Below are 16,020 nucleotides of genomic sequence, written 5' to 3'. Positions count from 1 at the left end.
TGAAGATCATAATCATGAGATTTGATCAATCTTTTTGTAAGTTTTGTAAAAGATTTTTTTTTAATTGCAGAGAAAACTTAAATTGTATTTGAAAGAAATGTTTGAAATGCTTACCTTATCAGCTTCACCTGCGAAGGTAATAGTACAGCTTCTCAGCTGTACTTGGGGCAGACTTGCCAAACTCCTTCAAATATATCTTGTGTAATTTTTTGACACGCCCCACGCTGCCTGTTCTGTGTTTACCAAATACAGTGATGGATGGAGCTCAATGTCAAGTAAACTTTTACCTGGAATAATTCGATTCTTTAATTAAAAAGAAAAAAGCCTGAATGAAAGGATTTTATCCTAAAATCTCCAAAATGGAAGATTCATTCATCATAGCATGTAAAACCTTCCAGAAAAGGAAGGAGCATATTGAAATGGCTGAAGTAAAAATAGTGATAAAAGCTATTCATTGGAACTTGAAGAGTAATTACGATTTGTTGTGGCAGCAAATAATCTGGCATAGCTCATGAAAATAAAACAAAAAAAGTGAGAAATTCAGTATCGCAGAATATCTCTAAGGAATTTTGAGTTAATTTCCATATTATTCTTCTGTAATAAGCACTGACAGGCCAGATCCCTCTCAGAGTCACCATTCTGTGAACTCAAAAAAATTTGGTAAAACCAATATATGCCGGACTGCTTGCTATGGCATGCCCACACTGTATCTATTACAACTTTTCTCCCTCCTGTTGTTGGCTGGACTACCAATATCACTAGTCTTTCTTCCCATCAGAATTCATAGATCTTGCTGAGGAATAGAGAACCTTCTGCTACCAAGGCACTTCAGAAACAGCACATCCTTCAATTGTTAGTTGCCAAATTTAATAATATTGAAATAGATTCTTTTGCAAAAACTTTTATGTAATTGCCCAGTACTGCTTACAGCCTGCATTGTGAAAGGCCACACACACAGTGTTTCACAGAGCACAGTTTTTCATTCTAGAGCAATCTAGCTCAGGGAGCTCAGACGCAGTCACAGTCTGCACAGCACATCAGTGGAACAAAACCTTCAGTGAGCATATTGTGGGAATGCAAATTAATTTCAAAAGCAATATTGAGAGCATCTGTATAGAGGAGCATTACAGAGCTGAAGAAAGATGTGTTGAGGAAAGAGGGGTTGAGCAGAGAAGAAAGGCAAGGCTTCTGTTGCTTTTTAAATTTGGGCATCAGGATATTTAGCTCCCAGTCAGATGTTCCCAGAAAAAGTTTTGAACTTGCTGCTAAAATTTTGAAGAGCAGTTTAAGTTGAGTTGCTCTTTTCTTTTCCCACAGGTCTCAGCACCAGATGCTAGGTTCAAAGTATGCCTTTTGTACATACAGAGACCATTCTTACAGATCTTCCACAAGTAGCTTCACGGCACATCAGGTGAACAAACCAGCTGAAGAAACATTCATGGTCTGCAGGACAGTCATAATGTACAATAGCAAGCAGAAAGCAGTCACATAATTCCTTTGAAATAAAAGAATGAACAGACAATAAAAGAAACAGCTCTGACCTCTCTAAATGCCATGTGATTTTTAAACAGAAACCCAAAGTCAATACACAAAATGCCTCTGAAATTGTAGAACAAATTATGCTTCTGGAGAGAAGAGATGGGCTCTTTAACTGTTTTAATTGTCCGTGCAAGTGGAAAACCTCTGAATCATCCATACCTTTCTCCCTAGTACAGTTCTTATTAGTCTTGTTCACCTGAAGATATTAGTGCAATAATAACGGTGTAGAATTCAGTCTGGAGTGGTGCACTTGCATACCACTAGTACTTTACATAGCACGGGGTGTAGACCAGGCCGTTATGCTACAGACATTGCTACGCAGCAGCAGTGCTTTTGAGGAAAGATCTTTAGGGCTTGTCTCACATTGGTGGCTCACCACTGTGAATCTATTGTAAAGAAAGAGAATGAGCTGTTCTCTCACAAGAGCAGTACGTGAAGTGGTCAATAGCTGAAAATCATATCACTGTGCTGGTGGAAAGACAGGTTAAATGGGTGAATGTGTCTGTAGATGGTGAATACCTTTAACCACACAACTGAGAGAGCTCCCTAAACTGCAAGCTGTTCCTGTGGCTGCTGCCCCTTCTGTCTTTCCCGCTGAAGGCTGCTTTGTTTCTGTTCAAACAGGCTTTAACATTCACTGCCGTGGCCCATTGTTGTAACTTTACAGCTCAGAAGTCAAAGGATTAGCCAATATGTTTTACCCTGTCACTTCTAACTTTTGAGTAGTCCTTGAATCTTTTTTTTTTTGACAATCAAATTGTCTAGCGGTATGCTCCAGCTAACTGTATGTGAGCCACCTTGGCATTTATGCACCACCTACTCAAATCACATTCGGGTCATCGTAGACAGCCTGTAACTTAGTAGCTACAAAGACATCCAGTGAGTCAGACAGTTGTTTCATAACAGCCAATTCACAGCATTAATGTTGTCAGCAGTGGCATGGTTTTCAAAATACTTCTTAGTTCTATATATATATATATATACATCAATGAAATAATTTTTTTGTTTTGCAATAGAGAAGGGGCAGTACACTCCTCAGAAGCATGTTAATACACAACCCAGGTTACTGGTTTTGTTAGCATTTTTAATTTTTATTGGTCAAATGAATGATTAATGTAAAGCAAGTTGCAGAAGGAACAAAATCATTCCACAAGTAAAAATCTTGATCACCATCAGTCACCAGTGCAGAGTCGTAAGGATATAAGAGGTACTGCCTAGTCTACTCAGCAACTTTAGATCTGTAATGGAGTCTAGTGACGTTAAGCAAACCTTCCCGTAGGTGAAATGCTCGCTGGGCTAAAAGATAATGGATCACCCTGCCCAGCACAGCTGTGTAATGCAGCACAAACACAAAAGGATATGTTTTGCCACATGTTCTTGTTTCAACAATGCTTGTCCCAAGGAAGAGGTCAGGTAAGACTCTGCTGTCCTTTGCCAGGCCTTTCATTGTGGAGCTGTCCCTAAACTAACAGACTCTTGGACATTTGAGCCTTTCCAAAAGGATATGAAGTCCAGGTCAGCGCACAGACCAAAGCCTCTCACCCAATCACAACAGCCCACGCAGAACTCAAGATTTTTCTTTCATCCATGCTGCTGCCCTCTTGCCAGTAGGATGGAGCCTGTTGATTGTTCCGTGTTTGTCTTGCTCAGTGACTGCCAGTGATTGTTCAGTTAGTTGCCATTGCAGATCTTGGTGCTGTAGCTATCAATGATGTTTTCTTTCTCAGTTGCTCTGTGGGACTGTGTTCTTTCCCCAGTGCAAGGAAAATGAGGTGTCTGGTCAGGTTCCTTTAGACAGGAGCTCGTAGCCCACCTGGTGCCTTTCTGCAGTAGTGCTGTGTCATTGTGAAGAGATGGACATTGCTGCCTCCAGTGCTGCCTTCATTGTTTAAAGGGATATGCATACCTCAGTGCTGGCAGAGTGGATTTCTCCAGTGAAGACATCTTCAGAAGGCTTCTATGATGGCCTTGGTCACAAGTCTCTCACACTTGCTGCACTTGCTTAACAGTGCACACAGTGTACAAGGTCTCCTGCTATAAAGTTTCTGGACCAGCACACACAGCAGTCCCTTTATCAGTCACCACAGCATATGTGAAGTTCCTTATTCCTCCCTCAAGCCCTGGGGATCAGCTAACAGCCAGGGTGAGGCTGTGGATGGTCTTACCTCGCTGGGTCCTAAGGAGGCAGTATGGTAACCAGGCCCTTACACCTGGCATGCACATGGCGCAGGACAGGTGGCCACTGGTGTTGGCACAACTAGTTTACTGACTGTGCCATACGGAGCTTAATTAGCAGGGTCCCTCCCCACAGAGAAGACACTTCATGGCAGCCTGTGACTAGCAGTGCTCATGTCACCTTGCCTGTCACTTTACCTCCCACTGCTCACTGGAAGGGTGCCCAGCAGGCCACTTTTCTTGGCACATGCTCCCAGGAAAAATAACATTTTTCTTTTGCATAAAACAGAATAAACTAATCTCTTGGTTTGTTTCAACACAGACAGACTTCCAGGAAGTCTTCCTCTCCTTTGACTAGTAGCTTGCTGAGATTCTTAATATTCCTTGCATGTTTCCTGCCACCCCTTGCAAGAAAAGACTGCTGCAGAAAAGGAGAGAAGGAGAAATGTCACTGCACGAAGCTCCATGCCATCGTGTCAGCTTCGCAGAAAAGAACTGGGGGTCCTGGTGGAGACCAAATTGACCATGAGTCAGTAATGTATCTTTGTGGCAAAGAAAGTTATTAACATAGGCTGCATTAGAAAAAGCATTGCCAGCAGGTAAAGGGAGGTTATCCCCCCCCTCTGTTCAGCGCTGATGGGACCACAGCTTGAGCATTGTGTCCAGCTCTGGGCTTTCTAGTACAAAAGAGATGTGGATGTACTGGAGCAAGACCAGAGAAGAACCACAAAGATGATGAAGTGATTAAAGCATCTGTCAGGAGAGGAGAGGCAAAGAGATGGGACTTGTTATTCTGGAGAGGAGAAAGTGCAGGGGGGAACTTCTGCATGTGCATAACTTACTTGATGGGAAAGTGAAAAGAAGATGGAGCCAGACTTTCTCCAGTGAACATGCAAGAGGGAACAGACATAACTTGAAATAGCGTAAATTCCATTTAAACATAAGAAAATGTATTTATTTCTGGGGAGGGAGGTAAATCCAGATTGCCCAAAGAGGCTGTGGAGTCTCCCTCCTTGGAAAGTTTCAAAACCCAGCAGGACACACTCCCAAGCAACCTGCTCTTGCTGACCCTGCTTGATGGGGGGAGCTTGGAATAGGCAATGGGCAGAGGTCACTTCCAATCTCAGCTGTTCTGTGATTCTGTGTCATATGTAGAGGAAGATCTCAAGGGAGACAGAGACAGCAGGATTATTGCACATTAACGTGCAAAGTACGGCGGTGTAGATGAGGCACTTGGGATGAGGGTGTATGGCAAATCCCACAGGGGAGTACAATTTCCATGTTGTACAGGGAGCAACATTGCCTCATACCGAGAGGCCCTTGGACCTCTCTTTGTGCTTTCAGGAGGTGTGTTAGTTGCACCAAGAGGTGCAGAATGTTTCAGAGTTTTCAGCCTTGCCCTCCTTGTGTTATTAACCTGCTGAGCCTTCCATCTAGTGCTGCACAGTAGTCTGTCAGAGAAACAGGGTCTCAGTTCTTCAGAAAATAAAAATGCCAGTAGCCTCCGGAAGGCTAGGACAAAAATGCCAGTAGCAACAAGGAGGTTTTAAAGAATTATTTATTTTTGTCCTTTTTTCAAATAAAAACTTTTGGAGCATTTTATTATTGTTAAAATTTGGGGATTTTTTTTTTTTAAAGCAAATACTCTCAGATGCCTATTGGCATGAGAACCAGAACTGTGCCTGGGAAATGAAACCTGCCGGGTGAGAGTGCAGTGGTGCTGAGGCAGAGCATAGGGTCCAGCCCTGCTCCTGGAGCACCTGCACCTTTCCCCGGCATGCTGGCTTGGTGGGTGACAGCACCGAGAGGCTGAGCCACAGACCCGTCTCTCTGGGGCACAGGAAGGGCCGCTTCTCCCAAATCTCTCCAGGGTTTTAGAGACCTCAGAGGCCACAGCAGGCAGTCATCATCCCACCAGCCAGGTCTGCCACACCGTTTATGGGGAATGCTCTTCCACTGCCGTTTAAATACTGTGCCCCCTACCTTGTCCGTGGTGGCCAAGGCCAGGTCCTAGCTGTTGGTACTTTGTTACAGGTTTGATCCAGTATTGCTGAATTTGCTGTCTGCTGTTTTCCCTTTTGGGAAAGGGGAAGCTTTGTACTTCTTTGTAAACCTTATGGCTCCTTTGCTTTTTTCTTATTCCTTCATTTTGACCTTTGTTGTCATTCAGGAAACAGCATTGGTCACTGAGACATAAATTTGTACTTTAAGCGCTTTCCAGTTTAATAATCATAGGAAGGCTAGTTTGCAAGCGTAACTTTTCAGATCTTCTTATTGTTTAGGTGTACAGGCTTTTAAATTTAACAGACTGGATCAACTGCTTCTGGCTACAAAAGGTGCAAAAGATAAACTGCTTATGATAAACCTTGAGATATTGAAATTTTGCATCTTTTGGAACTGTTCGTATCACTGCTTTCATTTCTAAAGAATAAAAGTTAAAGTATACTTGGTAAAATAGCAGGTTTTACCAAGGAAAGCCAGATGAGTCTGTATCACAAATATCCTGATGATATTCAAATAATGTGGATGTCAGACCTGTAGCACCAGCTGCTTCCCTTTACAGATCTGCTTTTATCATACCACACTATGTGCGGATGTGGAAATAGCCAATATTAAAAAGAGTTCTTCCTCTCAAGACTCTCGATGGGGAAAGCCTTTGCCTAATAGTTTTCAGTCTACTTACTCTTTCTTATGCCTTTCGAGCTATATGATTTTCAGATTATTTCTTCATTTGAAATAGCAGAGCTGCTGGAATAGTTGTTCCTTGAAATATTTACCAGATTAATTGTTGGTGCATCCTTAATATCCATTGCAATTGTACTCAAAAATACGTAAGAATAGATTAGTATACCATTGGGATATTTTTTGGTAATCTGCAGTACAGAGAGGAATCCAACTCTACATGTATGCATTTATGCATTTCATAAATGCCTAGGAAACTTTGTATCTACATGCTTCATTCATTTTAAAAATAGGATTTTGTACTCAATCCCGTTTTATTCACAACCGTTAACCAATCTAACAATATTTTCAAGGGCTTGTGGTCCAGAAAATTAATATAATTCTCATGACGAGCATTTGTGATTTTCTTTTATTACATTAACCAAAAAAATCAATTGTATGCATATGATTAGAATGAAAACAGGACATAGTACTGAGCCAATATATCCATATTTGCAGACGGCAACCAACACACAGGAAGAAAAAGAGACAGTATTAAGATTCTCATGTATTTCTTAACAAGAAGAGGTGTAGCCTTCTTTTTAAAAGAGATGTAGGAACAAAGAAGCCCAGCTGCATTCATAGAAGAATAATGTACTCTGGTTTTGAACTTCACCTGAGGGCTTTCCAGGGACTGCTTCAAGTTTACTTCATAAGCTAACTCAACAGAGACAGATTATTTTGAAAGCTGTGTTTTTCACAAAACTTCCATGGAGAAATCAGATTCTTTAATATCACTTGCAGGATTTTTCACAAAAATCGCAATGTTTTCAAATTTGAAGTGTCTTCCAATGTTTTAAACAAGAATTCAGACAGCTCTCTTGCCTGGCAGTTCTCACTGACTTCTGGATCATCTGGACCATCTGGATATCCATGTCTCAGGCTGTGAATCTACACTCTGTGAGAAGGCACAACTGCACCTACAGATAGTTAGATTTATTTGTGTTCTCTGAAGTGGAAGGGAGACTCTCCATGACTTTTGAGAACTTCTGCAAGAAATTCAAAATTAAGTGAGGAAGTCATGGTGAGAGAACAACTCTTGTGATAGTGGATGTCTACACCATTTCCCAACAGCTAAGTAAAGAAAATTAGAATTTACATAGGTACCAGTTAATAACCTGCATATCTGAATGTTATCCACAAGCATCTCCTCCAGACTGGAGATCTCAGACCCCATGTTTCAGGAACAACAACATGGGTTTGTGAGAAGGATGCTGCTGGAGAATGGGATGAGTGCAACCCACGGCTTTCTACATCAAGGACTCCAAAAGATTACTTGAAACCCTACCTGCAACTTGTTTCTCAAGTGAAAATCACTTGGGCCCTTCCTGGCTGGTGGGTGCCTCTGTTCTCTGTTGGCTGTCTGTGCTCAGCTCAAGCAATCCTGAAACCAGTCTGAGAAGGGAAAGGAGTAATCGTGCTTGCTGCTGTTTCCTCACCTGGAGGTAGGTCTCTGCAATGGAAGCTTCCACAAAGCGCATTTCTTAGATTAGGCTTTCCACTTGGAAAAGATATTGAAGAGATGAGATGATACTACAATACTACAGTAAAGGGGGTCTGTTTCTGAGGGGAAGGTAAGCATTACTTTCAGCTTTCTTTCTTTAGGGGGAACAATATCTACCAAAGAAGAGAATGCTGTTGGTTGGATTGTGTTTGATTAAGAAAAGGAATGGGTGGTCAGCCCTAAACTCTTCAGACTCAGAGGACTGTTCAATGTCTCCCATCACACCCTCCGAGCCTGCCATCTCGGTGCCCTCTTCACTGACTTCCATGTACGCCTCGTGGACGGCCTCAGACACCTTCAGGCTCTCTGCTGAAGAGATGCCAGAGAGATTGGCTGAAGGGCTGAACAGGTCGGTCATACCCAAGGCCGTCAAGACACTTGTGAGGTTATATTTTTCCTCAATCTTCATGCGTGGGAGGTACACTTTCACTCTCTTCTTTTCCATCACATTGGGACTGGTCCATTCTATGAGTTTGTCAAAGCTGATTTTGTTCTCAAGCTGCAAAGAGAGGCAAGGAATGAAATGCCTGGTATGCGAATATCCTATCAACATCCCTTTTGTAGTTTATTTTTTGCCTCTCCAATACTGCCTGTGTAACTGTCCTTTTATTCAGTTCCTTACCCACCTCACACATCCTTTTCTATCCGACTAATCTTGTATCTCATGAGGCACAACGCAGCAGTTTCATAGCCAAGACAATTAGTTCAGCTTGTGAAAGAAATTGCAAAAAAAGGCCATGAAAATTTACCTGCAGTTGACAGTACGTAACAAATGCAAACTCATCTACCTGTTGAATATCTCTACTTTATAACATCATTCAAAAAAATAGCTGAAATAAGACTAATGGATTATACAATGCAGGCTGCATCACTTTTTCCCTTTCCTAAGCAACAGACAGGTAATTTGCTAATACCTTGTTAACTTAATTTTAAATTATTACATTGTATTAACTGATGAAGTGGTATTGATCAGTTAGTTTAGCTAGATCAGTTTTGCCATTTCAAAATCAAGAATATTTAATGGAGATTATGCTTGTTTAACTTTGGTTTTCATTCCATGCTGACATAATCAGAGCAATTTTTGAAAGCAGCCTATTTATGATGTTTAATAATACTTATTTTGTAAAAAAAAAAAAATAAAATTAGTGATTCCTGCAAAGAATGACTAATCCTCATCAGTTTTAGCACTATTTCCACAACAGTTTATATGGGGCATGGGTGAAATTACCTCCCCATGACAAAAAAAAAAAATAATGTGCCCATACATACATCCTATTGTGCAGGGCTACAGCAGCACTATGGTCCTTTACGTTCATTTTACTAGACTGAGCCCAGGGCCCTCCTAAGGGGCCAGTCTCTGCCTGAACACCTGGTGGCACCTGGGGGGCTTTGGTACTCCCCTGCCTGCCTGGCACAGCCGTGCTGTGGGCAGCCGGCATGTAAATGGACAGCAAAAGGGATGATGGCAGCCAAGTCCCACTCAAATGACAACTCTTCTGCTTCCCGGCCAGGGCCATACCTGCTCCAGGCCAGAGATGTCATCAGGCAACAGCACCAACATGCTCAGCTCTCCGCCTGCATACGGAAGCTCCAGGATCTTCACTTTCTCTGCAGCCACCGCTGCCACTTTGAAGGTGCTGTTCTGGCTCATCATTTGCACAGGTCTGCTTTCTTGCTGCAGAGAGAGAAATGTGAGACTACGTGACTGGGGAGCAATTTTTTCCTTAAGCAGGCAAATGCATAAGGGACAGGACTCAATCTTCAAGCATGTTGCTTTTGAAGAAGAGCTGTGTCTCCATTCCCCCCTTGTCTGCTGGTGATCTCTGGTCAGACACAGCTCTTGAGGTGCCCTGCTGAGTCACCTGGCCAGTGACCACAGCATGTTGTATGTCTAACACCCGGCCTGCTGGCCGTGCAAGCTAACACTGGCTTCCTGGCCAGAAGCGGTGTCTGTGCCCCCCTACCTTTGTCACACTGAAGGGAAATTCCCGAGTGTTGTCTTCTTTAAACGCTGCCTTCCATATCCCTTTGAAGTAAATGGCATTCACAAGGACCAGCATAGTATCAAGATCAACAGAGCCTGGTTTAAGGAAATCTTGAATCCGTCCTTTAAGGAAGAAGCAGGGCAGAGAGGGGTAAGTTTCATAGCAGTCACCTTGCATTTTAGAGGTCAATCAACACACTGCTGCTTGACTTGACTTCCTCTTCTTCAAACATCTGCATGTGGAATTCAGGTTCGTGAGGATGATTTTATACAGACTGGCTGGCACCTGGCCAGACATTCTTCAAGAAGACAGGTAGGTTCAAGAGTAGTATACATCCCTGGGAATATTTCTTGGAAATTCTGCTTGGAAAAAGATTTATATAGAAAAGAAGGAACAGCAGAGGGAAGTGTAGAACAGCACTACAGATTTATGTTCCTCACTGCGCTCATTTCTCACTCTTGACTCTTGTTATTCCTCCCACCTCAGCACAATAAATGTACGCAACCTCCTGAACCATTCCTTTCCCACCGTCAGCCTAGTGTGTGCACTACTTTCTCCCCTGGCAGTCCACTTCTTACTCATCCAGCACATCCTTGTAAAATTATGCCTATATTCTAGAGAGGCTGGAACTAACCTTGCATGAGTTAAGCTCTCCAGACACAAAAAGTGCGCGTATGAAGTGTGCATGTCCTGGCACCTCTGCCTCTACCAGATATGTTTAAAACACCGTCACTGCCACACAGGTGCAATAGAGTCATCCCTTTCCACAGGAAACATCCATTAATGGGGAAAGGAGGAGGAAATTTATCCTCTAATGTTCAGTCTTTCCAGAAGTTGTTCAAATACAGTTGTGAGAGGGAAGTATATTTCAGAATCTTGTCTGACCTTACCATTTGTATGATTTTCCACCCAGGAATTAATGAGCTGTCTGGATTGATCTGATGCTGTTTTGAAGTTGACTAGTTCCAGACCTGCTCTGTACAGTTTCTTCACACATTTTAAGTAGATCTGTAAAGACAGCAATTGTAGCCACCAAACTAGTCATTTTTTAAAAACAGTATGAAGGTGAAATAAAATATAGCTAAAAGGAGTTTTATAGTGATGCCATGGTTAGGCTGTTCTCGTTGCTTACTTCCTGGAAGAATCTGCTAAAACTCGGCCAGAAAAAAATATTCTGATCCATGACATTTTCAGATCTGACATTTTTATTGCTTGAACAGTTTAGAGTATATATTAGAAATGTTTAAATATTATCTTGAAGAAAGCCTGATCCAAAAAGAGTTTCAAAGAGTTTCAGGTTCGTGTTTTATTATCATTATGTCCACCCATTTTTAATTTTTTTTAGGCATTTTTCCTTAAAGATAAGACATTTCTTTGATTTAGAACACTTTTATCTTTTGTTTTGAAAGTGTCAAATGAAAGATTTTTACACTTTCAAAAGTTGTTTTTGAGGTGAGGTGAAGTTTTGAAGTGATGTGCTAAAGTCAAATTATTTCCTGGAAAAAACCCCAGTCAAACGACCTATTAAAATGAACAGGCTTTGGGGAAGCAAGCAGGGACTGGGGAATTACATTACTAAATAGTTTTGATTATAACTCCATTCATTTTTAATTAGGACTATCTTTTTGCCTGGAACTGCTTTCCATTCCAGTAACTGTCAGGGCTATGGCAAAAGCAAAAGCCATGGAAGTCCACATCGGGGGAGACCACTGGATTAACGGATCACTGGCTCTGGTTAGTCCTCCTGGATTACAGTTTTAGACAGTTTAGCAAGAAGTCATGCTAATGCACAACTCACCGGTAGGATTGAACATGTCTTTTCAGCATAGAGTCTGTTGGCAATGTGGAGTGAATAACTGGCTTTTGGTGCAGTGATATCGGAGAGGAGTTCTTTAAACAGTATGTGGATATTCACAGATTTGCCACACTGAGTTGTTGATAAGAAGAACAAAAGGTATAGCTGTTAGTTTATTTTGCTAGGAAAAGAATTATTTGTAAGGTACAAATAACATGGGAAAATGGACAGGATTTGGGCATTTGCAAATGAACATGTACTACAGTCTAAAAGCTCCATGGGAGGGATGTTCAATATAAACAAATAATGATGTACAATTGATTCATAGCATGTAATGACACTCATTCTAGGTGACAACAAGCAGAAAACATCAGGGATTAATCTGAAACCGTATGGTTCAGGAGTGAGGTGACAAGAAAAATTCAGGTGTCAATGATTGCAACTGGTAGGTTATCATTGATGTGTAGCCTCTAGTTCCCAGCTTCTGCTTGCATTTTCTTGGCAGCTTTCTGCTGAAGCTGCAGATGGGAGGAGTGCAAGATAACAAGTGAATCAGGAAGTATCTCACAATACAGTGAAAAAATGGATCAACTGTCTAATGCCCCCCAAATAGTGCTCCAGGTGACACATCTAACAGCCTGTTAAGAAAAATGCAGAACGATAAACAGTGGCTGGGATTTCATTTTATGAGAATTGTATTGAACTGCTCCTTTCCAAATGCTTAACCAGCCACTAAATGCTCTAACTGATATTACCTTTATTTTTTAATTATTTTTTTTTTTAAATCTTGTTCCTTGCAAGTCCCACCTTGTGCTTGTGGATCCCAAGTGGATGGGGATAGACCAAGGAGCATGGCTTGTGTTATCTTTACAGAAGCAGCAGATTAACATGGAGAAAAGCACACAGGTGGTATCAAGGTACTGGGGCCCCTCATGGTGCTCTTGGGGTAGCAGTGGGACTTGGATGCTGGACAAGTCTCTGTAGATTTTGGAAGAGTGTGCTTGTTTTCCAGCCTTTTAGGCTTCTGGGTTTTTTTCTGCTGAAGCACCTTCCCGCCCCACCTTGGAGTCTCAGCTACAAGCCTGACTGCAGCACCCCGAGTCCAGATGTTGAGCCTCTTCCAAGTGTTGTCCCCCAGCAGCATTTGCAGGTGAGCAGATGCTCATCTAGACAAGAAGGTAGCCTGGTGCCCAGAGCATCCTGACCTGTCCTGTCACTTGTTCTGGTGCAACGTGTGCAGCCTGTCTTCTTTTTCTGATTTTTGGTTTTGGTTTTGCTTTTTTTTAACTTACATCTCTTAAATCAAGAGCATTAACAAGGTTTGGGAAGGTGTCAAACTTACTTCAAACACAGTCAGAACAGTCTATTCTCAGGGGAAAAATATGAAAGAGAAGTAAATGTACCTTAGATTTCTGTACCTTGGTCTGAATAGTTCCTCCAAGTCCTGCAATTTTGTCAAAGTGAAGAACCTGCAATTGAAAGTAGTAGTAGAAGAAATTAAGTATGTGAAGTCCACTGAGAGTCACTGACATTTGTGTTGAAACTATAGGTTTGGACCAACGAGGTCTGATTAGCACATAAATGAACTGAGACATTTCATGTGAGCTTTAAACCAGTTTTTTTACTGCAAGTGCCACACTGAAAATGTGTAACTATGATCCTCAGTTAAGTTCCCTTCTTTTCCAGTTAATGGTATTCAGTCTATAAACCAGCTACAACCATGTCATATTGCATTTATAATTGTGACTCTTGTTTTCTAAACGTTTAATCTTTTGATATTACAAGTTGTCCTTTCCACTTGGACGAAATCAGTTCTGTGAGATAATATAAGCTGAAGCAAGAGACCGTTCTTCAGCACTGCTCTTTCTTAATAAGAACCAAAGGCTGCTTTTGCTGTTCATAAGGAAAAGCAATGGGAAGTGAAAACTCAGCTCCAGATCCAAACCTCAGGGTTTGGAATGCCGTTCTTTTTCTAGGCAGGTTTGAATCTAGGGCCAAATGTGACTATGTGGCTTTCTTCCCTCAACTGGAGAAAGTCCCAAAGATGTAAGTGGATAATCTGTCATTGTGTTGAACAGGATCAAAAGGAGTTTGTATCCATTTATGTAACTTACCTTCTCCATCTGATACTCAGTGTTACCTCTTGCTCCCAGATAGACCATGGCCAGGGCTGCAATGATGCTCAGTGGGGAATACAAGATGTTGTCGTTGGCATGGTGGACTTTCAGCTCTTTGAAAACATCAAAACAAAACTCTGCATTTGCTGCACTGATGGAGCCCATTGTGAAACTGGTGTTGTCTGAAGCAAACAGAAATAAGACTGTGTAATGGTGATACATAGCACTTGTTTTAAAAAGTACTGTCAATAACCCAGAAACTGCTAATTCATTGTGATGCTGGACCAATGAATGATGTGAAGTCTACAAATTTTGTGATCATTAGAAATGTTGTAACTCCTGACCCATTTATTGCTGAATGCATATCTGTTTTCTTTCAGCAAGATACTAGCTCATCATCAAGATAGTCTTTTGTACTTGCCCTTTAGAAAATAGATAGTTTCATCCATGCTTCGATATGATAGACATAACACTGACTAGATGAGTTTCCCTATGGTGATATAGAGGACTCTGAATGATGTGTGAGTCAATGCAAACTTCATATTTCATTTCCTTCTGTGGCTGCTCTGGACCATGTTCTGGACCTTTAAATCAAATGTAGTCAACTCACTGTACACTTAGTGTACTTCTTACTGTTGCTTAGTACAAGCAGCCACAGATTTGGAGGTTGCATTCCTGTAGTTTACAGGAGTAATGGAAGTAAATTGATCGGCAAACCCAGCCAGTTGCTTAGATGCTGAACTATAGATTTAGGGGGTTCTTTTCTGTAGTCCCATTTCAGACATTTAATCTCTGCTGATGCCTTTTTGTTGAGAAAAAGCACAAGCATATATATCATAAATACGGGTTTTGGCAGTACAGCTTGACACAGCATAGAGCTGCATTCAGTCAGTCAGGTGCAAGTCCTGTACATGCAAATCAGTGTGACACATTAAGGATATTCACTGAAACCTGCAGGCATTCTCTATTTTGAATAGGAGACCAAGAAAGTTGCATACTGTTCGTGTATCTCTAAAACAGTTAAAGTTGGAGGAATAGCAGCGTATCCATAGTCTGGAGCAGATATGGTTGATACGTGACCTGAGAGGCATCTGACACTCATGACTGTGGAACCACAGACTCTGTGAATTGTCATACTGTACCTCACCTGCATTCTCCAGAGAGAGAGGCTGAGAAAAAAGAAGTGCCTTTTTTCCCAAAATAATTATGTAATTTCCCGTATAACTATAAAATAACAGTTTTAATGTGACACCAGATTTTCCATGAAAAAAAGGTATTTCCACTCAAAGCTGTGGTGTACAAATGCTCACACTTTGCACATCTAGAAATATTTGACAGTCAAACAGTATAAGATATATTCATAAGGCAAGGTAAAATTACTGTATATGCTGTCTTTTTACATATCTGTTTTATACTTACCTTAAAGTTCTGAAACATAATATCTCTTTTTTTCCATATTAAAGAATACAAATTAGAAATTATATTTTACTTGGAGAAATACTTACCCCACAAACTTCAAAACAGCATGGAATAATCCAGCTTGCCAGCTGAACCTAAACAGATTTCTGAGCTCTTGGTGATATATATTGTACCATTTGAGACACTCCCACTGTAAGCCTTCAAGGAGTCATCTTTGGAGTCACTACCTTTTGTCATGGCCTTTTGATTCATTGCACTTTGAAACACTGAGTAGACCAATGTTAGACTGGTATTCTGTCCTCAGCAAGTCAATCTTTATTTACTGAAGGAAAACCTAATAAAAAAATGAATTATTTAAGCCTTTTCTGTAACTTACAAGGCTGCACCAAAGCAATTGGAATTCAATTCTAAATCTATGTCTCATGCAGTTCTTTTGAATTTACACGTTAATGTGATTGGGCCATATTAAGTAACTAGAGCCAAATGAAAATCAAACGCAAAAACCTGAGGAAAAACAGCGTTACAAATACATCCAGCAAAACAATTCATTTTTAATAAACCTAGCTGTAACATCAGATCAGGTGATTCTCAGAGCCAAGTGAAGCTAAAGGTCCCAAAATATTACTGGGAAATAAGACCTAGTCATGGTGCACTGATCTGGGAGTGAGCAAGCAGTTCCCACCACAGTTCATTGTTAGTGATCATCCATGGATATAGTTGAGGAAAGAGCCTTGTATTACCAAGAATTGCAAAAATGTGCATCAG

General features: G+C 41.2%; 1 protein-coding gene across 1 annotated transcript; it reads right to left on the bottom strand.

The window, feature by feature from the left end:
• Positions 1–6,808: 6,808 nt before the first annotated feature.
• On the bottom strand, positions 6,809–14,058 carry LOC102057114 (ovalbumin-related protein X-like). Its single transcript, XM_005434860.3, has 7 exons — positions 13,834–14,058; positions 13,138–13,188; positions 11,723–11,851; positions 10,815–10,932; positions 9,904–10,046; positions 9,459–9,614; positions 6,809–8,438 (listed from the first exon to the last, which is right to left on the bottom strand). The coding sequence occupies exons 1-7, from the start codon at positions 14,056–14,058 to the stop codon at positions 8,037–8,039; spliced, it is 1,224 nt and encodes a 407-aa protein (XP_005434917.2). The 3' UTR covers positions 6,809–8,036.
• Between the last annotated feature and the right edge of the window lie 1,962 nt (positions 14,059–16,020).

This window comes from Falco cherrug, chromosome 3 (genome assembly GCF_023634085.1).
Source record: "Falco cherrug isolate bFalChe1 chromosome 3, bFalChe1.pri, whole genome shotgun sequence".
Taxonomy (NCBI): Eukaryota; Metazoa; Chordata; class Aves; order Falconiformes; family Falconidae; genus Falco; species Falco cherrug.
Note: the sequence above shows the minus strand (reverse complement) of the source record. Positions and strands in the feature narration are given on the sequence as shown.